The sequence below is a fragment of the Monodelphis domestica genome, chromosome 3 (assembly GCF_027887165.1).
Source record: "Monodelphis domestica isolate mMonDom1 chromosome 3, mMonDom1.pri, whole genome shotgun sequence".
Taxonomy (NCBI): domain Eukaryota; kingdom Metazoa; phylum Chordata; class Mammalia; order Didelphimorphia; family Didelphidae; genus Monodelphis; species Monodelphis domestica.
The window spans coordinates 443,734,948-443,761,412 of record NC_077229.1 but is presented as its reverse complement, the minus strand read 5'-3'; the positions used below and the strand labels follow the sequence as shown (position 1 = coordinate 443,761,412).

Here is a 26,465-nt window from a genome sequence, read left to right as displayed (position 1 = left end):
GGTTAAATTTGACAATTGCATTGACTACAAATTTTATAAAGGAGAAAGACCTTCAAATATAAAGTTAAGGAAATTAAAATATCCAAAGTTTTTTTTTTTTGCATCCCCTAGAAACCTCAGGAGGCAATGGAATAATGTATTCCTAAGGTGACATACCCTGCAAGCCTAAACCTAACCATTTCATGAAAAAGAGAAGTTAAAAAAAATAGTTGAAGTATTCCTATAAAGAGAAACAGACCTAAACAACATGTTTGTTTTATAAACAGACTGGACAACAGACATAGAAGAAAGGTAAACAAATATAGCAACCAGGAAATATATGGATAGTCAAATAAATTATTTGCAGGGGGAAAAAATAAAAATAACTAGGAAAATATAGCTATGGAGTTGACAACAACAAAATAACAATGGAACATCAGGAGATTCCTTTCTAAAGAACTCAAGACAACGTTGTTGATAGAAGACAAATAGAAGGAGTAATAGTAGAGACCTGAAACATGGACTAAATGTCCCAACACACTGTCTAGGGGCAGATAGGGTTCATATGTGGCCTTAGACACTTTGTAGCTATGTCACCCTGGGCAAGTTGCTTAACCCTAATTGCTTAGTCTTTGCTACTCTTCCATCTAAGAATTGATAAAAAACCCAATACACGCACTGCCTACAAGTGAATCAGTCTTTGTGTGACTAGATTGGAATCTAGTGATTCTAACAGAATGGAAGGATGTGTAAAAGGGGAGAGGGGATAGAAGAGAATAGGTGACATATCCTAGTGAAGTTAATGGTTAACAGTGAAAGGAAGTTAATCCTGTAGCCTCTCAGAAGGAAGAGGGTCTATAAGAGAACAAAGAAAAGGCAAAAAGAAGAGTTGAAATAGAGGGAAAGAAATGGAAAAGACTTATTTCATTGGTGGAAGTAATGATCTCATTGAAGAATATCCCAATAGGGGACAGAGAGCCATCAGTGGAGATGGGTCCTTACAGTGGGTATTATCTATAGGGATTTGGTGGTTGGAAAGAATACACATCCTCCCTCAGAGAAGGGAATCATAACTCTTATGAGCAATTATATTTCATGACAAATGAGGGGAAAAAATGATTGCCTAGGAGGGTAAAAGGTTATAAATAATTGCTCAGTCAGGAACTTAGGAAAATTCATTCCATGGGACAACATTTCTGTTTTCTATTATCTGTGAGAATTGATATTTGGGGCATAAAAGAAAAAGTATGTACTGTCAGTACTGTGTTATAAAGGGAAACCAGCCCATAGAGAGGATTTGTAGACATTGTACCCTTGAAAAATTTTTTTAGCATTTGTCATTGCATGGTTGAATAGAGATGGCAGAGAAGAAAGCTCAAAAGAATTCTTTTAGAATTAGGAGATGTAGCATGCTCTTAAAGGAGATGAAAGGCATTCCCATCAGGGACGTTCAGTTTGAGCCCAATTGGGCCAATAGCTAGCAATTCCCTGAACTTGTTTTTCTATTTCTCATTCTCTTGCATTTGCATAAGCCATCCAAGTGTGCTTACTAAATACATTTCTCTTAGAATCTTCATGCTCCTTCAGAGCTCAGCTCACGTGTCACCTTCTCCCTCGTTTTTCCACTGATTTACCCAGTTTACTAATGACCTCTGCTCAGATTTGTCTTGTATTTGTTTCTGTATATACATATATCCTTTTCTTCTTCCCAAAACATATAAGCTCTTTAAGGGCAATGATTGTTTCTTTTTCTTCTTTGTATTTTACAGTACCAATGAGAGTGCTTTTGTGCTTAAATCATATCAATTTTTGTTTAATTGAATTGAAAGTATATGACAGAAGGGATGATTGCTGGAGTAGTTTGGAAGTGGTATGACAATATGAAATTAAGGATACAAATAGAGAGTTTTCTGAGGCAAAATTATGGGAAAGGAAAATGTTTAATAATGAAAAGTTTTAGGGGGTAGAATATTGATGTTTAGAGATTACATAATCTCATTCAATGAAGTAGACAGCCATCTATTGTGTTATAAATAGTGGAGATTGGGGGCTATAAAGAGGAAAAGTTTCAGGATGGTCATTGTGAGGAACCTAAGTATTTAATAATCATACTTCAAAAAAATATTCCTCTGAAAAAGCAAAAAAAAATTGACTATCATTTAATTTTCCATCTTTGTAGTTTATTCCAAGTGTTCTAAAAATCAACTACTTAAATGATAATTTCTGCTTTTTTGTGTGTGTCTCAATCTAGAGAATTCTGGAGAATCATTTGGAAGTTTAAAAAACACTGCTATTTCCGTCAGCCTCATGCCATTAGAAGGGCAAGTAGAAGTAAGTCAGGTTACATGTGAGTGACCCAAGTTTACTATTTACTCATGTGTTCATGTTAAGTGCATATATTTAGAGTATAAACAGATTATTAAAATCTCATTATTTGTCTTATTTTTTAAATTGTTGCTGAAAAGAATCCCTATGCAGTATTTTATTTCTTTAAAATTGAAATCAGGAAAGTGTTAACTTAAAGTAACGAACTTTAGTTTCTGAAATTTAATTTCATAAACTGTCTCAGTAAATGAATGTAATCAGAAGTGGCAAATATCCTAAGTATTAATCAAGAAATATAATTTCTTTAATGCATATTAGGAAAACTTGTACATATATACACGTATATTTTTTTAATTCTTTCTTTCTTGGAGTGAAGGCAATTGAGCAGTAAAGACTGGGCAATAGGGGCTAAATGATTGCTATAGCTTTTAATCCATTGACCCATCTAACTGCCACTATATATTATTTTGTGTCTTAGTACTTTAATATTAATCTGGTAGAATTCCTAATTCATAGCTTGAGTGAAGATATTTTAGTTTTTTGCTACTTAGAATTCTTAAAAAACAACCATTATGCCATATTTTAGAGTTAAAGTAAGAAGAGTAATGTAACAACAATTACCTGGGGGAGAGGGAAAACAACTGTACCATTCTGGTGTTTTGTCAGCTAGTTTATAAGCTCTATAAGTTTATAAGCTGTACTTTTCTATCTAAATTTTACTGAAGGGGTAGGTGACAGTTTAGGTAGTCTATCTGGACAAGAACATGGTTTCATAAGATAACCATTCAAATGCTAAGCCACAATGATATTAAAAGAAACAGACTTTTCAGAGACCATTTTTTTTATTTGTTAGAGTTAGTTGCTCTAGGACAGCTTTGGCAAACCTTTTAGAGACCATATGCCCAAACTGCACCTTCAAGCCACCTATGAGCCCCTTGCATTACCCAAGAGAGTGGAGGGAGGAAGTGCTTGCATTGGTCTTTTGGATAGAGGGCCAGGGCTTGCAAAAAATGTCCTCAGGCAAGTTGGAGAGGGGGAATGGAGCAGCTCTCTCCAGCACACCATGGCATATATACCATGTCTTCAACAACAGGGCTCTAGGGGAAAGGTTCTTAACTTCTTTTTAGTCATGGATTTCTTTGTTCTTTGGCAATTAGTTATTCTTGTGGATGCCTTATCAAAATAATGTTTTAAAAATTAGAATTATAAAAAGCCAAGGTTGGTGAAAATACTGAGATATGTAATTCTTTTCTTTTCCAGGATAAGAATCCTTTTTTTAAGGGAATAGTTGTACATGAGGTTAAATTAGAGTCATGCTGCTATGGCTATACGTATGTTGTTTTGTTTGTTTTATTTTGTTTTATGTCTTGCTATTATGTGTTATTTTTAGCAGCATTCCAGAAAAAAGGTTGAGTCTTCATTGAAAGAATCAGTGGAAGAATTAGTGAAAATATCACTTGAGCAGAAAGGGTAAGGTTTAAAAATTTGTTCTAAATAATTATGATAACTGATTCATTGAATTTAGTAAAACTTTTTTCCTCCATTCTTAATACTTTTCTGCAGTTATTTCATTTATAAATGAAGTTTTATCTTAGTGTATTTGAACTCTGGCTAACAGACTATTTAGCCTTTGCAAACAGTTCTCCCAAACTGAGTGTGATTTACTTGTAAGATACTTTTCATGTCCTAACATTAGAGTAAATAAAATATAATTTGGAACTACAGTGCAACAACTTACCATCAGTTTTTACTTTGTATACATTTCTAGATAAGTTTAAAGTTCATGAAAGGCTGTTTTGGTGGAAAGTGTTAAAGTGTTATGTTTTTCTTGAAAAAGCCTCCAAAAGAGAACGGTTAAGAAACACATTACACACATATTCTTATGTTGGTGTTCAAAGTCAGCAGAAGGGTGCTGAGTAGATATGCTTGGCATGATCCTTTACCACAGGATGAAATATTGCCTGATATATGGCATCTTGCTCATCCAGATTTGTGATCATATGCCTATTTTAAATTCTAATCTCTATTCCCTACCTTTTCATGTGGCATTTCAGTAAACTTCTCTATCAGTCTGAGGCCACTCATATCTGTCTCACACTTAAGTACTTGCTCCCATCCATACCTTGGACTGCTCCTCATTCCCCAACCAGAAGCCATGGGACTGACCATGTGCTGTGGAAACATTGAATTATAAGAGATTATAGAGACTTTTGCAATAATCTAGCCCAAATCCTGTTTACTTCCCAATTATGTTTATAAGAAATTGATGTTTGTGGGGGTGGGGGGGGGCAATAATTTGCCCACAGTTTATGTAGGTATTGAAAGATGGAGTTGGAGATGGAACACAGGTTTTATAAATCCAAGTCTAGTGTTTAGGAAAAGTTAGTCAATAAGTATTAATTAAGAGTACTATGTCAGGTACTAGAGATACAAATATATAAAAAAGAGAATACTCTTTTCTCTCAAGGAGTGTATATTCTATTAAGGGAAGTGCGTGTGTATAAATGTGTGCATATGACAAATAAACATGCCACATGTGTGTATATATATACATGTCTATCCACAGATTAAATTCAAAACAATTACAAAGTAATTAAATAAGAGGTAAGGAGAGAAGGGAGTGGGTGAAATCAGCTTATTTGCCTTTGGACAAATATAAACCTTCCTGCCCCTTTCTTAGGAAGTTTTATCCATTTTTTTAAATGGGTTATGCTTTCTGGCCCAATATAAATTATTCATGAAGGGCAACTGGGTGGCTCAGTGGATTGAGAACCAGGTCTTGAGATGGGAGGTCCTAGGTTCAAATCTGGCCTCAGACACTTCCTAGTTGTGTGTTCCTGGGCAAGTCACTTGACTCCCATTGCCTAGCACTTACCACCTTCTGCCTTGGAACCAATTATTTCTAAGAGGGAAGGTAAGGGCTTAAAAAAATAAATTATTCATGAATTCCCACTTATGATAATATCCATGTCCTAAATCAGTGATGTGTGAATCTGTAGCACGAGTGCCAAAGATGGCATGTAGAGTGCTCTCTGTGGGCATGTGGCTACCCTTCCTGCCTCCCCTTCTCCCCAGAGTTCATTACTAGAGAGGCAGAGGGACTTGGGCAGTGCTGTTCCCCTCCCCCTCTCCACTATGCCTTACGACATTTTTTCACATCCCTCACCCCTCTGCCCAGCAGCCCTATGGCAGAGCTAGAGGGGAGCAGAGCACTCGGGCTACTCCCCTCCCCTCTCTACACTCACTGAGGACATTCCTCACTTCACCAGCCTTTCTGCCTAGCAGCTCAATGGGAGCATCTCCTCCTTCCCCTGTGTGAAGTAATGGGGAGGTGTGCCCAAACTGTTGGGAAAAGGGTCTGGGTGGGGGCAGCCATGGCACTTGGTCTGGAGGATGGGGTGGAGGAGGGGCCTGCCAGTTCATCTCTGAAAGGTTTTCCATCTCTCTCCTAGGTCAAGGTGACCTTTGCCAAAGGTCCACCCCAGTAATGGATGGGTATGGGAAGGAAGGGCATATCACCAGGATATAAAGTATTCACACTTCTGACTGTGTGACCCTAGGAAAGTCATATGAGTTCTTAGTCCTTTAAGCAATTCTTTAAGATTATATGTTAGAAAGAATGTGCTTACCTGTGCTGGTAGGGAGAATTTCCTCACTCAGGACTTCTTTATGCCACTAAAAGCAAAAAGCTAAACCCTATCAATATTAAGGAAAAACTTTAATAAATGAAATGATAAATGTGCAATATGGATATTTCAATGAATGAAAAACAAAATTCATTCTTTAAAAGGAAGCAAGTGGGCTCAGCAGAAAGGACTACCAATTTCATTTAAGAAGGGAAGAACAATCTTTGAATATTCTGAAATTTTAATCTAATATTTATTTTAAGCAAGCTCTGTTCATTTTCTGGTGTCAGTCAGTAATGTTTTTCAGATATTATGTTTAAATGGTCAAAGCCTCTTCATTGCCTTTCAGTCAGTTGCTAATTGCTATGGAGACAATTGTAAACAAACTATGAACTCAACAACAGGCTATTATAAAGGGATAGTGATTGTTTATACATAAAAGACTGAAAATAGATTGACTATGTTAGGGGTAATCTAATAAAGGTAATTTATTGAAAATATGCTACATAAATTTCTTTTCTAATCTTACAGTATGGTTGAAACTGTTGCTGACACTAAGCTCGTCATTCCTCAATCGTTCTGTTTAGATTCAAGTGCAGATACTCCTAGGTAAGAGAAAATGAGTTATGTTCCTCATTAAATAAATTATATTTTCCTTGTACGTTTAGCTGTGAATATTTTTGCACCTGTTTAATATTATAAGTGTATTTTTCTGTGCATTCATTAGGATGTTTAAAAAAGATGTTAAGCCCTGTAAAAATCTACCTTTTAAGGGGCAAAGGATGAAAAGTCTTACTTGAAAATAGAAAATAGTATATTTATAAAAAGGTAGATTTTATTTCCCATTTTTAACTTCTAACCATGATTTTTAAAAAGCTAAATTTAAATTAAAAAGTTTTTAGTCAACATTTCTCCTTTTATTTTATTAATATTTTTAAAAACTTATTTTATTTTAAAATATTTTTTCATGGTTACATGATTCATGTTGTCTCCCTCCCTTCTTTCCCCCCTCCTTCAGTGCTGACAAGCAACTGCACTAGGTTATACATGTCTAACCATAATTTTAAAAGGGTTTTAAAAGTCTTGTACTCCCACAAGAAAAATTCTGTTATGAAAAATACTCCTTCCAACCCCAACTTCGGATTTTATTTCTCCTAGTTGAGAGGTAGGGTGACTTCAATGTAAGTAGTCTTTCCAAATCAGTAGGATAATTTTCTGAATTTGTAATCTCATAAAGGTATTTTCCATATTAACAATGAGAATTTGTTGTTGACTGTGTATTTAAAGCAAACACTAATCAGTCTTGTAATAAACAGGACAACTGTAGTTTGTATTTCATAGATCTAACTATAAAGGTTTGTTTGTGTACTTTAGTTTAAACTTGTTATCCCAGCTAAATCTCTCTCTTTCTCTCGAGAAAAGACTTTACTTTTCACCTAATTATGGATATCCAGATAATTAGATCTTAAAACTTAAACAAATTTGAAACCAAAGTTTTCAAAAGGAAATAGAAAGAATTAGGAAATATTATTTTCATGTATTTCCTGGCTTGGATTTGAAATAGTTTAACTGACTTTTTATGTAAACATATATAAATGTGAATATTAATTCCTTTATTCTTTTGGCAGTTTTAAACTCTATTTAATATGAATTACCTTCCTTATGATTTAATTTATGCAGTTTTCAGCTTTTCATGCTTATCATCCATCTTTGCTTTAAGATTTTGGTAACCTTTATAATCTTCATCACCTGCTTTTCTAAGTATTAGTTCCTTTATGTGTGATTTGTGGTAAACACAAATTCTGTAGCTTAGGAAGTAAAACTTAAACATTATAAGTGTTTGAAATTGAACAGTCACCATTATTATTTCAGGTGTTTTATAAGCCATAGAGAATGACATTATTTACTCATTCTCTTCAGCCACTGCTGTCACAAGTGTATTTAGTACCTTAAAGCCAAGTCAAATAAGCTGTAACTGTCCTGTCTTTGAAATTGACTGATGATGTGTACAGAATTAAAGAAAAAAAGTGGGATAAATGTATTCTAATCAGTTGTTTTGGATTTAATTGTTCATATCATTGATTATATATATTTTATGCATTCTTTCATGTAGCATACAAGTTTCTGCACCAAACGACCAGTCTTCCTTACTTCCAACTTTGGTTTCGGATCCAACCAGTGTTTCCTCAAATACTCCTATTTCAAAACGTCACAGGCGTCACAAAAATGAGTCCCGTGAGCAAATGCCAAATTCTTCAGAACCTGTTAGACAGATGCTCCAAGATGAATTATTTAGACTGGTTCAGGTGAGCCATATGTATGCACTGGCACAGATATATACATATATATATTTGTGTATATGTGGGTTTGTGTAGGAAACAAAACTAGAGAAACTGAGATAATAGCTATTCTTTCAAAAGAACAATGGGGGCCATAGATTCGGGAAATCCTGGGTTCAAATTTGACCTAATATACTTCCTAACTGTGTGATCTTGGGCAAGTCACTGAACATTAATTGTCTTTGCCTTGGAACTGATTATTTGAATCAACTTAGTGTCGATTCAAAGACAAAAAGTTATTATTTTTTAAAAAAACGAACTATGGGAAGGCAAAAATTGCTTTTACATTAAATCTTTTGATGCCTGGCTCCAGAACATGACTGTTTAGAATCTGATTCTAAAAGATCTTCTAGGTATGAATTTTTTCCTTTGCTGTTAGTTACATGCAACTAAACAATTAATTGCATTGTTTCACTCCCTGATGAGCCACTTGTAGTTGTGGGGGACACCCAGATCAAAAATCTCTCTTTTTTTTTTTTGTCCTAAGAGATTCTTTAGGGTTAATAGATTTTTCCTTTCAAATGAAAATATTAAGAAAAGAGCTTATTTGTGTTATAATTCACACCTAAGTATTAGTTACTTTTGTTAGATTAATACCATTTGAGTTTAGCCAGTAGAATTTTTTAAAAGAAGATTAGGGATGATTGGACAGAAAAACAGAATGAAGTTAGAGAATGATATACAATCACATGGCTTACCCTCCCACTCTCAGATGAACCTCCTTGTCTGCCTTCCCATTTTCCTTTCTAACTCTATTGTGATAGTCTCTTGTTGGGGACCTCTTAAACTTATTTCTTTAACAAGGGGTCCCCTATCAGCATTCCTATTTTATTATGACAAAAGGTCAGCCAAAATACATTATAGAAATGTGGGTTTGAGAAAACTGTTTTATGAACTTTTAAGTCTTCTTAGTAATTAGCTATATTTTTTAGTTTATATTTACATTACATATATATACATACCTTGTACTAATTAGGCACTTAAATACTTAATAAATTGAAACAGTATTTATCAAATATTTATTAGTGTTTATATTAGTCAAGGCACTGTGCTAAGGCTTGTGGAAATTACAAAAGTAAATAAAAGGTGGTCCCTGCTTTTGATGAACTTATAATTTAGTTGGATCTATAAAATAAGAACTTAAGTACCTTAAGAATTAGTATTAAAGCAAAGTTGGAATAAACCTCATCTTTTGATACAATTATACTCAATAATTTGGGGGACTAGAAAATAGGGAGTTTTCAAAATCAGAGAGTTTCAGAAATTAAGTGGTTTATTAGAACAAGAATCCTCTCTACAACAACTTGAGGGGATCTTCTGTTTAATGGCTTCAGATTTCTCAGTTTAGCAGCCAAAGCCAGAAACCATAAATTAAGAGCTTAAAAGGGAAATATTTTTAACAGTTAATGTGATAGTGAGCTATAGAGAAACAACAAATGTAGACCTAAAGGCTTGTTGAAGATCTATGATCATATAGCAAAAATTTATAGTGTGTTGAAAGCAGTGAGTTTATTCTTTTTGTTGATATTTCAATTAATTGATTAATTTTAAGAAAACATTTTGAGCTCCATATTCTCTCTCCTTCCAGTTCCATTCACCTATCCATCAAGAAGGCAAAGAATATGATACCAATTGTACATGGGATGTCATGCAAAATATATTTCCATTTTAGACATGTTGCAAAAAAAGGCACAAAAAAGAAAGTTAAAAAAAATGCTCTCTGCACTCAGTCCTCTGCTCTCTTCTAGAGATTGATAGCATTTTAGATCATTATTTGAAATTGCCTTAATCAGAGTAGCTAAGTTATTTACAGTTGATATTCATTATAATATTGCTGTTGATGTGTATTTGCCTGGCTCTGCTCACTTCATTTTGCATCAGTTTGCATAAAATATTCCTTAATTTTTTTTGAAACTATTTTGCTTGTCATTTCTTATAACACACTAATATTCCGTCACAATCATATACTTCTTAACCATTCCCCAAATAATAGACATTCTCTCAATTTCCAGTTCTTTGCTACCACAAAAAGAACTGATAATTCTGTATATGTAGATCTTTTACTTTTTTCTTTGATCTGTTTGGGTTAATAGACCTGGTCAAAGGGTATGCACAGTTTTATAGCCCTTTGGGCATAGTTCCAATTGTTCTCAAGAATAGTTAGACCAGTTCACAGGTTTACCAATAGTGCATGAATGTACCTATTTTTCTGTATCCCTTCTAGCATTTTTCCTTTTTTTTCTGTCATGTTAGCCAACATAATAGGTATGAGGTGGTACCTCAGAGTTGTTTTAATTTGCATTTCTTTAATTATTAGTGATTTAGAGCATTTTTATATGAACATTGATAGCTTTGATTTCTTTTTTTTGAAAACTGCTTCTTCATATCCAACAATTTTAACAGTTAGAAAATGGCTCTTATATTTATAAATTTGACTAAGTTCCCTACATATTTGAAAAATGAGGACATTATCATAAAAACTTACTTTAAATTCCCCTTCACCCCATTTTCCTGATTTCATTATAATTTTTGCTGTATTGATTTTGTTTGTACAACACTTTTTAATTTGGCATAATCAAAATTGTCCATTTTACTTTCTGTAATATCTCTTTGGTCATAAACTCTACCCGTATCCATATATCTGATAAGTAAAATTTCCCACTCTCTTCAAATTTGCCTACAATAACCTAATTTATAGCTTGTTCACTTTCTTTTTTTAAGATAGTTATTAATATTTCACCTTTTAAGTCTAAATCATGTACCCATTTTGATCTTATCCTGGTATACTGTGTGAGATATTGGATTTAATCTAGTTTCTGCCAAACTGCTTTCCAGTTTTCCCAGCAATTTTTGTCAGATGGTGAGTTCTTAGCCCCAAATCTTGGATCTTTGGATTTGTCAAACAGTAGATAACTAGGGATTATGTTATTTTGTACCTAATTTCTTCCACTGATCAACCACTATTTCTTAGCCAGTTTTGATGATTACTGATTTTTAGTAGAGCTTGAGATCTAGTACTGCTAAACTACTTTTTTTCACTGTTTGATATTCTTAACATTTTGTTTTCCCAGATGAACTCTGTTATTATTTTTTTCTAGCTCTATAAAATAACGTTTTTGAAATTTGATTGGAATTGATACTAAATAAGTACATTAATGTAGGTAGAATTGTCATTTTAATTATATTTTAGTTATATATATTCATGAACAATGAATATTTCTCTAGTTTTTAAATCTGGCTTTATTTGTGTGAAAAGTATTTTATAATTGTGTTCATATAATTCCTGGGTTTGTCTTGGCAGTTTGTATGATTCACTTTAAAATTTTTCTTTTTTGTAATTCTTTCCATTTAAATTGTTGGTGGTGGTGATAGCTGTATTGTGTGTATCTGTGTGTTTGGGGGTGGTTCTGGTATTTTGTATAGATCTTTCGATGCTTCTTTGTATTCATCACATTTGTAATTTCTTACAGTATAGTAATATCCATTACATTTATTTGTCACAATTTGTTAGCCATTCCCTAATCTGTGGACATCAATTAAGAGTGATTCCAGATCTTTGCTGTAACAAAAAGTAGTGCTATAAATATTTGGGCTTTAATGGGGACTTTTTCCTTATTAGTGGTTTTTTTGGAATATGAGCCCCAGTATTGGAATCTGAGTCAAAGGATATAAACATTTTAATCATTTTATTTTTTAACATTATTTTATTTGGTCAGTTCCAAACATTATTCATTGGAAACAAAGATCATTTTCTTTTCCTCCCCCTCACCCACCACCTCTCCCATAGCCAATACGCGATTCCACTGGGTATCACATCAGTCCTTGATTTGAACCCATTTCCATGTTGTTGGTATTTGCATTAGAGTGTTCATTTAGAGTCTCTCCTCAGTCATATCCCTTCAACCCCTGTAGTCCAGCAGTTGCTTTTCCTCGGTGTTTTTACTCCCACAGTTTGTCCTCTGCTTGTGGATAGTGGTTTTTTTTTTCTCATAGATCCCTGCAGATTGTTCAGGGACATTGCATTGCCATTAATGGAGAAGTCCATTACGTTTGATTGTACCACAGTGTATCAGTCTCTGTGTACAATGTTTTCCTGGTTCTGCTCCTTTCACTCTGCATCAATTCCTGGAGGTTGTTCAAGTCTCGATGGAATTCCTCCACTTTATTATTCCTTTTAGCACAATAGTATTCCATCATCAACATATACCACAATTTGTTCAGCCATTCCCCAATTGAAGGGCACCCCCTCATTTTCCAATTTTTGCCACCACAAAGAGAACAGCTATAAATATTCTTGTACAAGTCTTTTCCTTATTATCTCTTTGGTGCTAGGGCTGGATCAAAGGGCAGACAGTCTTTTATCGCCCTTTGGGCATAGTTCCAAATGGCCCTCCAGAATGGTTGGATCAGTTCACAACTCCACCAGCAATGAATTAATGTCCCTACTTTGCCACATCCCCTCCAGCATTCATTACTTTCCATAGCTGTCATGTTAGCCAATCTGCTAGGTGTGAGGTGATACCTCAGAGTTGTTTTGATTTGCATCTCTCTGATTTTAAGAGATTTAGAACACTTTTTCATGTGTTTATTAATAGTTTTGATTTCTTTATCTGAAAATTGCCTATTCATGTCCCTTGCCCATTTATCATTTGGAGAATGGCTTAATTTTTTGTACAATTGATTGAGCTCTTTATAAATTTGAGTAATTATACCTTTGTCAGAGGTTTTTGTTATGAAGATTGTTTCCCAATTTGTTGCTTCCCTTCTGATTTTAGTTACATTGGTTTTGTTTGTGCAAAACCTTTTTAATTTGATGTAGTCAAAATTATTTATTTTACATTTTGTGACTCGTTCTAAGTCTTGCTTGGTTTTAAAATCTTTCCCTTCCCAAAGGTCTGACATGTATACTATTCTGTGTTCACCTAATTTACTTATAGTTTCCTTCTTTATGTTCACGTCATTCACCCATTCTGAATTTATCTTGGTGTAGAGTGTGAGGTGTTGATCCAAACATAATCTCTCCCACACTGTCTTCCAATTTTCTCAGCAGTTTTTATTATCAAATAGTGGATTTTTGTCCCAAAAGCCAGGGTCTTTGCGTTTGTCATAGACGGTCTTGCTGAGGCCATTTACGCCAAGTCTATTCCCCGATCCTCCTTTCTGTCTCTTAGCCAGTTCCAAATTGTTTTGATGACCACTGCTTTATAGTATAGTTTGAGATCTGGGACTGCAAGTCCTCCTTCCTTTGCATTTTTTTCATAATTTCCCTGGATATCCTTGATCTTTTGTTCTTCCAAATGAACTTAGTTATGGTTTTTTTCTAATTCAGTAAAGAAGTTTTTTGGTCGTTCAATGGGTATGGCACTAAATAAGTAAATTAATTTGGGTAGGATTGTCATTTTTATTATGTTAGCTCATCCCACCCATGAGCAATCAATGTTTTTCCAATTGTTTAGATCTAGTTTTAGCTGTGTGGAAAGTGTTTTGTAGTTGTGTTCATATAGTTCCTGTGTTTGTCTCAGCAGATAGATTCCTTTTATGTAGGGTGATTTTAAATGATATTTCGCTTTCTAATTCTTGCTGCTGAAATGGGTTAGAGGTATATGGAAATGCTGATGACTTATGCAGGTTTATTTTGTATCCTGCAACTTTGCTAAAGTTGTTGATTATTTCAAGTAACTTTTTGGTTGATTCTCTAGGATTCCTTAAGTAAGCCATCATATCATCTGCAAAAAGTGATAGCTTGGTCTCCTCATTGCCAATTTTAATACCTTCAATTTCTTTTTCTTCTCTAATTGCAACTGCTAGTGTTTCTAGTACAATGTTAAATAATAGAAGTGATAATGGGCATCCTTGTTTTACTCCTGATTTCATTGGGAAGGCTTCTAGTTTATCCCCATTGCAGATGATGTTTGCTGATGGTTTTAGATATATACTATTTATTATTTTTAGGAAAGGCCCTTCTATTCCTAAACTTTCTAGTGTTTTCAATAGGAATGGGTGTTGTATTTTATCAAAGGCTTTTTCTGCATCTATTGAGATAATTATGTGATTTTTGTCAATTTGTTTATTAATATGGTCAATTTTGTTGGTGTTTTTCCTAATATTGTACCATCCTTGCATTCCTGGTATGAATCCTGCCTGGTCATAGTGGATGACCCTTGTGATGACTTGCTAGTGTCTTTTTGCTATTATCCTATTTAAGATTTTTGCATATATATTCATTAGGGAGAGTGGTTTTCTTTCTCTGTTTTTGACCTTCCTAGCTTTGGGATCATTACCATGTTTGTGTCATAAAATGAATTTGGTAGAACTCCTACTTGGTTTATTCTGTTGAAGAGTTTGTTTAATATTGGGATTAGTTGTTCTTTGAATGTTTGATAGAATTCATTTGTGAATCCATCTGGTCCTGGGGATTTTTTCTTAGGTAGTTCTTTGATGGCTTCTTCAATTTCTTTTTCTGATATGGGGTTATTTAGGTAATTTATTTCTTCCTCTGTTAGTCTAGGCAATTTATATTTTTGTAAGTATTCATCCATATCACCTAGATTGCCATATTTGTTGCCATATAATTGGGCATAGTAGTTTTTAATGATTGCCTTAATTTCCTCTTCGTTAGAGGTGAGGTCTCCTTTTTAATTTTGGATACTGTCAATTTGGTTCATTTCTTTCCTTTTTTTTAATTAGACTGACTAGTACTTTGTCTATTTTATTTGTTTTTTCAAAGTACCAGCTTCTAGTCTTATTTATTAAATCAATAGTTCTTTGACTTTCAATTTTATTAATTTCTCCTTTGAGTTTTAGGATCTCTAATTTAGTCTTCATCTGAGGATTTTTAATTTGTTCACTTTCTAATTTTTTAATTTGCACGCCCAATTCATTGACCTCTGCCTGTCTTAATTTGTTAATATATGAACTCAAGGATATAAATTTTCCCCTGAGTACTGCTTTGGCTGTATCCCATAGGTTTTGAAAGGATATCTCATCATTGTCATTTTCTTCAATGAAGTTATTAATTGTTTCTATGATTTGTTCTTTAATTAACTGGTTTTGGAGAATTGTATTGTTTAATTTTCAATTAATTTTTTATTTACTTTTCCATGTTCCCTTACTAATTATTAATTTCATTGCATTGTGATCTAAGAAAGTTGCATTTATTATTTCTGCTCTTTTGAAAAATACTGAATGCTTCATGAATTTGCGTGTCATCCTTGCACAGGGACCATGCTAATCTTTTCTGAATTGTTCTAATTTTAGTATATGTGCTGCCAAAGAAAGCACTTAATCACTTTATTTGCATAATTTGCAATTGCTTCTAAAATGGTTGTAACATTTCATAGCTCCACCAATATTATATGAATGTTGTAACACTTAAAAATAATAATATTTCTACCCAGATATATTTTTTTTATATAGTTTATTGGAAAGGTAGACAATGTTCCTAGAAGTAACCTGACCATGTGGGGTCTAGCCTGCCAGTCTCTTCCTCATTCCTTCTCACCTGCCTGCCTGCTCTGATCTTCTCGTCATGGTTCTCTCACGGTCCTCTTGTCGGTCTCCCCCAGTTGTGCCCCAAACCTTAACTTTTATTGACATACAGAATGTACACTGACACAGCCCTGGCGCAACAGTGGTATGTCAGGAATATTTGATAGACAGGTAAAGTTACTCAGGAAGGGGGAGAGGATGAGCTTCCTTGACCTAAACTTCCCTGTGATCCTTTGGGAGACCCATCTCACCAATGGATCATTTAAATATAACTATCTTATAACTCTAAATACCTTCTAGCTAAAAGTACATAAAATATTGCATTTTTTAAGAGGGAGTTACAATAGAGGTGGGAGTGAAATACAAAAACTGATTGATAGACGCACTGACAAAATGCCAATTGGCATAAGAGTTTACCTTCAGAATAAAGTATGTTCAATACCCTTCAATACAGTTCATTATATCCCAAATTTCATTCTAGATATTTTGATGCAGTGTATAGCTTCTTCAGGCATCTTTACGGCAAATTCTCCGAAAGGATCCACTTTCTTAATTCTCGGGTGTTGGCAAGTTTCTTTTCCTAAAATTTCTCCAAAAATTTTAAACCTTGAATTTTAGGAGAATTACACAATCCCCTCTGAGGAGGGTGTTGACCAACACCAGTATCACACTGGGATACACGGCTGAGTTATGAGGTATATGAAATAAGTGTCTAAAGAAAAACAAAACAAAAACAGACCATTAAAAAAAATCCCAAAATAAAAGAGTAAAAATTAATTCTGTATAAAATTAAGAAATACAGAAATGATAAAAAATAAAATAAAAATCTTTCATGTATAAAAGTCTGAGTAAAAAAATGAAAATCACCTCTAACAGGTTCTTGAATCACAGCAAAGACCAATTAAAATGACTTATCTCTCACAATCCCATAGGACAATAGCAGCAATACAGCACTTTACTCTGTTGCAGCCAGGACTACAGAAAATTGCTAGACTATAAGATAGAAAGGACTAAGTTTCAGCAGCAAATGGGAAAATCATTTCCTGGTCTGATTATACCGTCATTGTCAGAGATAAGGGGAGCCAGAACGATAGCCAACCTGAGGTACTTGACTCAAAGTATGGTTCAAGGAAGTCCTGCATCTTAACATATGTCAAGTGCCACAACCTCGATTCGCACACTAAGTTCAAGTCCTTTTGTAGTGGCATAGAAGTTCAACAATCCTCCCTGGATTGGATTTGGTCCTTTTTGACCTTGTGCTACTTGGCACTGTATATTGGCTCTTTTGTTCCCTTCTCTTGGAATCAGACATAATCATTAAACAAAGTCCTATAACATTTATCAATAAATGGCAGGTTTCCATAGTTGAAAGCCTTTTGAGTATGCATATTACTAGGGCTAATAGATACCCTAAACTTATACTGTAAACTTTATCCTTCAAGTAAAAAGAAAAACGTTAATACTGATTTCATGTACTTCAAATATCACCAAGGTTAGGGGAAAAAATCAAATATACTATTACTATAAATTTAAAGAGAAAAGAATTATTTGTAAAAATCATAATTTCACAATTCACATTCAATGTGACAATGTGTTAGCCGAGTTAGTTAGTTAGCACAACACAAAAGGTGCTTACTCAAAAATAAAATGTGTATCACTCTTAACTTGGCCAGGATCTACAGTGTGAGTGTGCATAATTTTTTTCACCAGGTCAAAGTCTTTTAAAAACAGTTGTATAACAATTAATACAGATTCTAAAAAGTACCTAAATCCCCAAAATTATAAGAGCCCATTTAATGATAACTGCAAACAAACCTTCTATCATAAGGATTCATATGACTTGCTGTTTGACATGTAAAAACCTTGAAATCATGAATACTTGTCACAAGTTCTACAGATTTTAGCCAATCTTTCAACTTTGGCAAAGATATTTTTAACAAAGGCTATTATTACCATCATTTCAAAATTTGGTGGGAGAGAAAACCCAGAAAAACCTCTGTATAGTTGATGAAGAGTTCCAAATACAAGAAATCCATGTCAAAGTTACTAGGCTTCACAGGAAAAATCATTCCCACCTACTGGATGAGATTATAATATATCACAAGTTAACTAAGCAACTTGGCACCTCCCTCTCTCTTGGTATGAGACTGTTACAGTGTAACAAAACTGTCTCCAATATGTCCCACCCATTTTCATGTGGAGCCGAGGACTAAAAAATGAAAATCACTACAGATATGTCATCCATTACATTTACAATACATGCAGGGGAAACACTACAATCGCATTTAACTTTACTTCAACTTCAAATAGACCATTCAGAGATAGGGATGATCCCAGATATCTGAAAACCACTTCTGAAGACTCATTAATTAATATCAGTTTAAATCTTTAGAAAAGTAAATTCTCCAAAACCGTTATACAGGTTGAAACCAATTCGATGGAGTTCATCTATCATCTCTGTGTGACAATTAACAAAGGCAAAAAATGAACAAAATGCTATTTATGGCCTTTTACAAAGATATTCTTCTACAGTACAATCATAGTCATAGGGGAGTTACAAATTAAGACAATTTAACAGAATATTTCAATTTTGATAACTCATAAATCGGTTAACATTAAATTACATACATCTTGTATTTAGAAATGAGTTACAAAGACTTCTTCATTCTGAGGAGGGGAACAAACTGTAACAGTTAACATCAATAATGCAATGTGGTCTGACAAGGCTTAAAATTCACCTCCAGACTCTGAGGTTCCCTCCCTTCCCAAGTAGCATCAGTCATCACAATCCCCTTGTCTACACCTTTGGGGTCTCCCATCCTGAGGGGAGTTCCCACCTTGAGTACAGGTGTATTGGTGTGAGTTTTGATTTTCCTCATTGGAATAACTATTTCTCCTATCAATATTACTATTCCTGAAACTTCTCTTCCTATTCTCCTGATTTCTCTTCTTATAATTCCTAATCACATGACCTATCTTTCCACAAAAATAACATGTTAGTGGTTGTTTTGTGGATTCTTGTAAGGGAGCTATGATCTCTCCTTGCTTTGTCTTATAATTGTTTCAGTTAATTCCTTCATTTCCTTCCTCAATGTCTCTACTAAAGTTGAATTCTCCTTATCCTTCTCACCCTGTTTAGAAGTGAATTCCTTTATTTCCTTCCTTAATTCTTCCACCTAATTAGTGTTTTCCTTCTCCTTTTCCTTATATCCCTCAAAAGCATAAACTGCTACTCTTTTCAATTCTTCAAGGTCCATAGTAGGCCAATTTGGACAGCTAGTCATAAAATAATTCCTAACTACCTTACAACTGTTTTTGACAAATTGTATTCTGATTTGTCTAAGGTCCCGTTCCCTATCAACATCAAACTCAATATATCTTCCTCCCAACTCTATAAGTCTATCCATAAACTGGGTGGTATTTTCACTTTCTTCTTGCTTAAGATTTTCAAATTTAGTCCATGTACCAGGCCTATCAGAACAGGCTTTCATAGCTTTTAGCAATGCATTTCTAGCCTTGCATAGTTGTAAGTAATCTTGCTCTGAATTTGGGTCCCATTTGGGATCTTCAGTTGGCTAATGAGCTGTTCCCTCTCCTTGGGCCTGATTAACAAGAGAAAGAATCTTATTCCTTTCCCTTTCTGTTAGCAAAGCCTGGGACAAATCTTCTACATCAAGTCATGTGGGATTATATGTGCAAAAAATGCTTTCAAACTTATTTATCACCACCATAGGCTCAGCTTCATATGAAGGGTTTTTTTTCTGTGAATCTCTCAATGTCCTGTGGAGAAAAAGTTGTATGATGTCTGATGTTTACCAAATCTCCATGTCTTTTATATGTAGGGACAAATCTTAGAGGGAAAGACCTTTATTTGAATCATCTGTGGCCTATGCTGCTTGGCCTATATTCTGGGGTTCAATGGAGTGGGTTGTAGTGAGACTGGCAGGGGAAGGAGGTGGAGTGGTAGAGTGGAGCTGGTCAGCAGGTGGGGAGGTAGAGCGAAAGGATTGGGGGTGGGGCTGGCATGGAGAGGAACAGGGGAGGGGATTGGGATGGGGTAGAGAGGAAGAGAGGTGGGAGCGGGTACGGGGTGGAGGAGGAATAGGATGAGTGAAGTCTAGATGGGTCACAGTAGGGTGGTTAGGAAGGAGGATAAAGAAAAGTATGGAAGTAGGGATGGTGCAGGTGTTGATAGGGAAGAGGGGTGGGCAAAGGAGGGTTGAGAGGTAGTTTGGGAAGAAAGGGGATGGGAGGAGTGGGGGATGAGTGAGGTCTGACAGGGAGAGGAGCTGAGGGGTTCAAGTCCTGGTTTTAGTCAATATGAGGAGAAACCTCCTCACAGGTCAGGTGGGATGACAGTTTATGTTTCTTGCTAGATTTCACTGAAGGAGTTAAGCTAGAATGGTTTGCTTCCAAAGTTTCCTTACTGGAGGGGATGGTCGATTCATCCTCATGATATGCCCATAGGTACCAGCATTTATAATCTTTGGACTCTTGGTTTTTAATGGCTAACTTCAAATCTTTTAAGATCTTGAAGTCAAAAGAGCCATATTTTGGCCAGGTAAAAGATAAGTCCATCCATGCCATACAAAGCTTTCTAGCTTCTTTCTTTGTCATTCAAATCTTATTAGGCAAATTTGGATCACTCCAGGAATTTAGAAGTTTATACAGGGCTGAATCAGGAGGAATATTTCCTGATTTCCTTTGATGTGTTGCAGTATTTCCCATATTGTCAGTCTGAATGTCTTATTTAAGCTAATTTGAGTATTGCTAAATTAGCAACTTAAACAATGAAAAGTTCCTAAAACATAAACAAAAATGGAGACACAAAGTTCTTCAATGTTATTGTGGAAGGCAATAAGAGGTTTAAAACAAAAAGCTAATGTAAGGAAACAGTTATTGTTGTATAGCAATAGTATCAATGATGAATGTGTATTGAGCGCAATAATTGCTGCTATCAATAATTAATAACAATATGCATTATAATAATAAATGATGTTATTAGTAATATACACTTCTAATTATTGATGATGTTATCAATAATTAAGAAATGCATTTATTATAATTATTATTAACAACCATAAATGATACCCAATAAGTATCAATAATCAATATTTAGTGTTGATAGTATTATTAATACTATTGTGTTCTAAAATTATTCCTTAATATTGCATGTAATTAATTTGATTTAATGTTGGCTTTGTTCAATTTTTAGAAATTTGGTTTTGTTTCAAATTCAATATTATTAATATTTCCTATTAATAATACTTTCATTTAAATGTATTCAATTTAATAGCATTATTTTAGATCACTAGTAGCAGTAGCAAAGTAGCAAAAATGAAAAAAAATTTTTTTTTAATTTTCCTGCAGTTTTCACTCTCTACAGTGGGTGGCACTATAGATGCGTGTAGAGTGGAAGGCATCTGTGGGTTAACTTATCTAAGCAAGCAGTCAGATAAAGAGAAGGCAAAAAATTTGTCTTTTTAATATTCTAAAGAAAGACAGGCAGTCTTCTAGGAAAGCTTGGAGTGGTTTTTAGAATGCTAATGAAGACAGGCACTTCTAAGTAAAATGTGGCTTTAGATATGCAAAAGAAGAAGTCAGTCTTCAAGCAAAGTTTGAGGGTGGGGGAGGGAGAGAGAAAAATGCAGTTTCAAGAAACAAATTTCAAAAGAACACTTCCTCTTAAGCCAGGTTTAAGGACTGTTTGAGTGCGGGAAGGGAGAAGGGAAAGAAAAATGGAGTTAAATCCCTTCCCCTGGAACAGCCATGTCTTTTCAAAGTTGGTGGGGGTCAGGGAGCCCCTAACCCTAGTGCACATCCTGGAAGGACCCTCAGAATTAATTTAAAGCGTGACTCTGAGCAGGTCCCTGCAGCAGCGGCATGCGGGGAAAATAAGGCAAGCACTAGGCTGTTTGGTCCTACTGTCCCTTGGTTTAAAAAAAAAAAAACTCAGTCTCGTTTTGAATGGGGGGGGGGTCTTACATCAATTCCTATGGGGCCGCTCCTGTGCGCTGCTTCCCAAGTCTGCAAGTTCTGTGAGGGGGCCCTGACTGTTACCACCTCACTCTCCTCCAAAATGGGTCAGGTCCATTGGGAAGGGGTGTCCACACGGGGATCCTGCCCTTTAATATAAAGCAGATGCTCCCCTGCCTGGATCCCTGGTTCCCTGTTGGGACTGCCCCAGGGAGCCCCTAACTCTGCTCCACAGCCTAGACAGTCCCCTAGGATCCGTTCAACGGGTCCATACCCCAAACCTCCACCCCCACACCCCCTGCTCTGCACTTCACTAGGCTGAAAGAAGGAACTCTAGGATCTTTCCTGCTGTGGAAAATGAAAGAGAAAGAGTTCCTGTTGGGTCCTAAAACACACCTGATTCCCTACGGGCAAAAAGGCCCCCATCACCTGTATTCAAGCTGAATAAAAAAAATAGGGCATAGTGGGGAGTAGGGGGGAGGAAGTTCCACCAGGGAAGGACTTTTTCTCACCAATCCAATGTGATATGATCTGGGAAAAATAGCAGCCTGTTCCCTCTCTCTCTGCCAAGGTTCCTTTTGCATATCAGGACAGGCCAGTTAACTGAAACGGCTTCTATCTTACCTAAACTTTACCTAAGACTCAAAATTTCTCTCAGAAGAATATTAAGGGTTATTCTTAGACCAATGTGGTTGCCATCTGTAATAATTAAAAATAATAATATTTCTACCCAGATATATATTTTATAACGTTCATTGGAAAGGTAGAAAACATTCCTAGAAGTTTTAACAGTTAAAATTTAGGGGAGACTGAGGCAGGTAGAAATTACTTTCTCTCTGCAAGGAGTATCATATTTTTAGAGGTTTATTAAAAGTTAAGGATTAAAAGAAAATACAGGATAAGGAAAATGTGCCTAGACCAGGGAGGCCTAGACAAGACCTCACCTACATTATGGAAAGAGCCACGTCTGCCCCAAAACGGAAGTCCAAAAGAGCGAGAGAGAGACTCTGCCTACAGGGAAGACCCTTTAAATAAAATTTTGTTCTTGTCCCAGGTGAGAATTCAGTGAGATTAGAGGGCATTCTGGGAGCTAGCAAGGACTCCTGGGGAATGGAGTCCAGAGTTCAAATCTCAATTTTACAAAGTAACCTGACTGCGTGGGGCCTAGCCTGCCAGTCTCTTCCTCATTCCCCCTCACCTGTCTGCCTGCTCTGTCTCTTCTCCTCATGGTTGTGACATGGAAATCACTTTAAAAGACTGATATATATTAATTTAAGGTCACCAAGGAATTCAGCTATGTAATTCCTAAATGAAAACTCAAGTCAGCAGTCAACCTTTTATGGAGTTTATAATTACAAACAGGAGGAAGAAAGGTATTAGAGAGAGAGAGAGAGAGAGAGAGGGGGGGGGGGAAGAAGGGAATAGGGCTTAAATACCCCCTCTGCTTAGGCTGGGCCAAAGGCCCAAGCCCTTAGATAGCTGAGGCAAAGAAAAGAGATCAGTCCCTATCACTCACGTGACCAAAATGGAGAAACAGTCTCAGGGGCCTCCACCTCCAGACTCCTTCAGAGCAAAACCTCTCAGAGCAAAACCTCCTCAGAGCAAAACCTCTCAGAGCAAAAAAACTCTCCTCCCTCTGTCCTCAGACCCCACTATCTTTAAGGAAACCATCTAAGTTCCCTCCCCTTAGTTCTCACATCTACCAATCACTGTCGATGTCTCCCCTGTGCCAATGGTGGCTCTAGTTTAACCCAGGACTGCCCAGAGGTCTGTAGCTTTGCACATGTTTGTTGAAGGTCATGTTCTCAAATAATTAAATCTTGATCTTTGCTGCAGCCCTTCCTAAATCCTGTTACTCTAAGTAGAGTGGAGATTGTATTTTCCAAGACCTGGTTCTGTCATTCCAAGTATCTCTATTGTATCAATTCTAAAATCAATCATGACTCAAAGAACTTCCTGTTCTATGCTTAAGCATAGGTCAAAACCCTTTCCATTGTTTAGCAAAAGGTTTCTGTCCTAAAGTAGTCTTAAGTAGGGAGGAGAAGGATCCTCCCATGCCAAGGGGGTTTTACATTCCAATAGAGTTCTTACTATCAGTAGGAAATTTTTTCCAGTATGAAATTTCCCAATGGGGAAATTTCCAACATTCATAAGTCTAAGAAATTTTAAGGTTTACATGGTTCTCTCATGGTCCTCTTGTCTGTCTCCCCTGGTTCTGCCCCAAACCTTAACTTTTACTGACGTACAGAACATACACCAATGTAACCCTGGTGTAACTGTGATATGTCAGGAATGTTTGATAGACAGGTAAAGTTACTCAGGAAGGGGGAGGGGATGAGCTTCCTTGACACAATGTGCTTGCTTTCCCACATCTCATCCAACATTGACTCATCCCATCTTTTGTCATGTTTCCTGAAATTCTTTTCTATTGAACTTCAACTCATTCTGTTATTCCTTCATTATATTCCATTCTCTAGTGCTTTTGCATACTATTTTATTACACTTGAGTATTCTAAGGATTAACTATTTCATCTTTTTGTGTATGTATGCTTTGTGTACCAATACAAATTACTTTTTCTGCAATTTGGTAGATGGTATTTGAGAATTGGCTGTGGCAGAAAAATTTATCATTTTGTGATGTCTTCTAAAAATTCTTTATTTATTTAGTATATTTTTTCCATGGTTACATGATTCATGTTCTTCTCCCTATTTCACTCCCCCATCCCATAGCTTATAAGCAATTCCACTGGGTTATACATGTATCATTTTTTAAAAACCCATTTCCATATTATTAATATTTGCAATAGAGTGATCATTTAAAACCAAAATCCCCAATCCTATACCCATTGAACCATGTGATCAAGCAGTTGTATTTCTTCTGTGTTTCTATTCCCACTGTTCTTTCTCTGGATGTGGATAGCGTTCTTTTTCATAAGTCCTTTTGGATTGTTCTGGGTCATTGCATTGCTGCTAGTAGAGAAGTCCATTACATTCGATTGTGCCATTGTGTGTTTCAGTTTCTGTGTATAGTGTTCTTCTGGTTCTGCTCATTTCACTCTGCTGTGATGAGTCTTTTGATGAACCTTTTTGAACTTGCCTGACTTTTTTCAAGTCCTGATGACAAACAGACAAAGAGATCTATACTGGAAACCTTTCCAATTTGACGGCAGCTACCAGGACTTCTACTTAGTTAGAGTAGCCTTTAAGACCTGGAATCTCTGTCTCATCAGAATAGGACTTAAGAGGATATAATTTTATTAAACTTAAATTTTTTTCATTTCTTTATATTTCCAGCCACACTATAAACTTCATTGAGGGGCAGGGTTTTTTTCTTCTTTTGTATCCCTTACTTAGCACCTCATATAATGTTTACTGATTGAATGAAAAAGGAGCAAGAGTACGACTCAGGTTGTTAAATATTCTAAGAGACTGTGGCCATTTCTTTTACTGTATTTTACTATATATTTTTATAATTATATAATTACTATAATTAAACTTTTTTTTTTGCATCCTAGTTGCAGCAGATCAACTTTTTAAGTCTAATGCAAATAGTAGGATCATCATTTTCCAGCCTTCCCAATATCCAACTCACACAGCAGCACTTGGAGGGCAGCCAAATTTCAGGTGCCACAGGAGGCAGTGGTGATGTTGAACACTCTGTTAAAAATCTTAACAAAGACTTGCAACTTAGATCCAATGGAGAAAATTCCAGACAATTTGAAAAGAGAAGACCTCATCATGAAGGAATTGTCCATTCTGATCAGAATAAAGTCAGACATATTCAGGTACCTTATATAATGTAGAGCATAATATGGATTTTGTGATTTCCAAGAGTTTGGGTTTTTTTACTTGTTTGATTAAATTACTATTCTCCAGTAGTTAATTTCCCCATCCCCAAAGGGGGGGAAAATCTACCATACATAATCATTTTTAACGCAAAGAATTCTGAAATGTTTTTTTTTTTTTAATATATTTTATTTGATCATTTCCAAGCATTATTCGTTAAAGACATAGATCATTTTCTTTTCCTCCCCCCCACCCCCCATAGCCGACGCGTAAGTCCACTGGGCATTAGATGTTTTCTTGATTTGAACCCATTGCTTTGTTGATAGTATTTGCATTAGAGTGTTCATTTAAAGTCTATCCTCTGTCATGTCCCCTCAACCTCTGTATTCAGGCAGTTGCTTTTTCTCGGTGTTTCCACTCCCATAGTTTATCCTTTGCTTATGAATGGTGTTTTTTTTCTCCTGGATCCCTGAAAGTTGTTCAGGGACATTACACCGCCCCTAATGGAGAAGTCCATTACGTTCGATTATACCACAGTGTATTAGTCTCTGTGTACAATGTTCTCCTGGTTCTGCTCCTCTCGCTCTGCATCACTTCCTGGAGGTTGTTCCAGTCTCCATGGAACTTCTCCACTTTATTATTCCTTTGAGCACAATAGTATTCCATCACCAACATATACCACAGTTTGTTCAGCCATTCCCCAATTGATGGGCATCCCCTCGTTTTCCAGTTTTGGGCCACCACAAAGAGCGCAGCTATGAATATTTTTGTACAAGTCTTTGTGTCCATTATCTCTTTGGGGTACAGACCCAGCAGTGCTATGGCTGGGTCAAAGGGTAGATATTCTTTTGTCGCCCTTTGGGCATAGTTCCAAATTGCCCTCCAAAATGGTTGGATCAGTTCACAACTCCACCAGCAATGAATTAATGTCCCTACTTTGCCACAT

The 26,465-nt window shown here is 35.7% G+C and overlaps 1 protein-coding gene and 1 non-coding gene across 6 annotated transcripts in view; one reads left to right on the top strand and one right to left on the bottom strand.

Moving 5' to 3' along the window:
- Positions 1–26,465, top strand: part of CPLANE1 (ciliogenesis and planar polarity effector complex subunit 1) — a 175,073-nt gene that overhangs the window by 72,054 nt on the left and 76,554 nt on the right. For 4 of the 5 annotated variants that reach the window (XR_008917859.1, XM_056824552.1, XM_056824553.1 and 1 more), the window contains exons 29-33: positions 2,231–2,310; positions 3,695–3,774; positions 6,462–6,539; positions 8,044–8,236; positions 25,249–25,518. Coding sequence is in view for 4 of the 5 variants with exons in the window: in XM_056824552.1 (XP_056680530.1) it covers positions 2,231–2,310; positions 3,695–3,774; positions 6,462–6,539; positions 8,044–8,236; positions 25,249–25,518 (701 nt within the window). In the remaining variant the exon portion in view is untranslated. The remainder of the gene's footprint in view (positions 1–2,230; positions 2,311–3,694; positions 3,775–6,461; positions 6,540–8,043; positions 8,237–25,248; positions 25,519–26,465) is intronic. The other variant, XM_056824555.1, reaches the window with a different exon arrangement.
- LOC130458564 (U6 spliceosomal RNA) lies at positions 15,444–15,550 on the bottom strand. Its single transcript, XR_008917980.1, has one exon. It is a non-coding gene; the product is annotated as a U6 spliceosomal RNA (small nuclear RNA).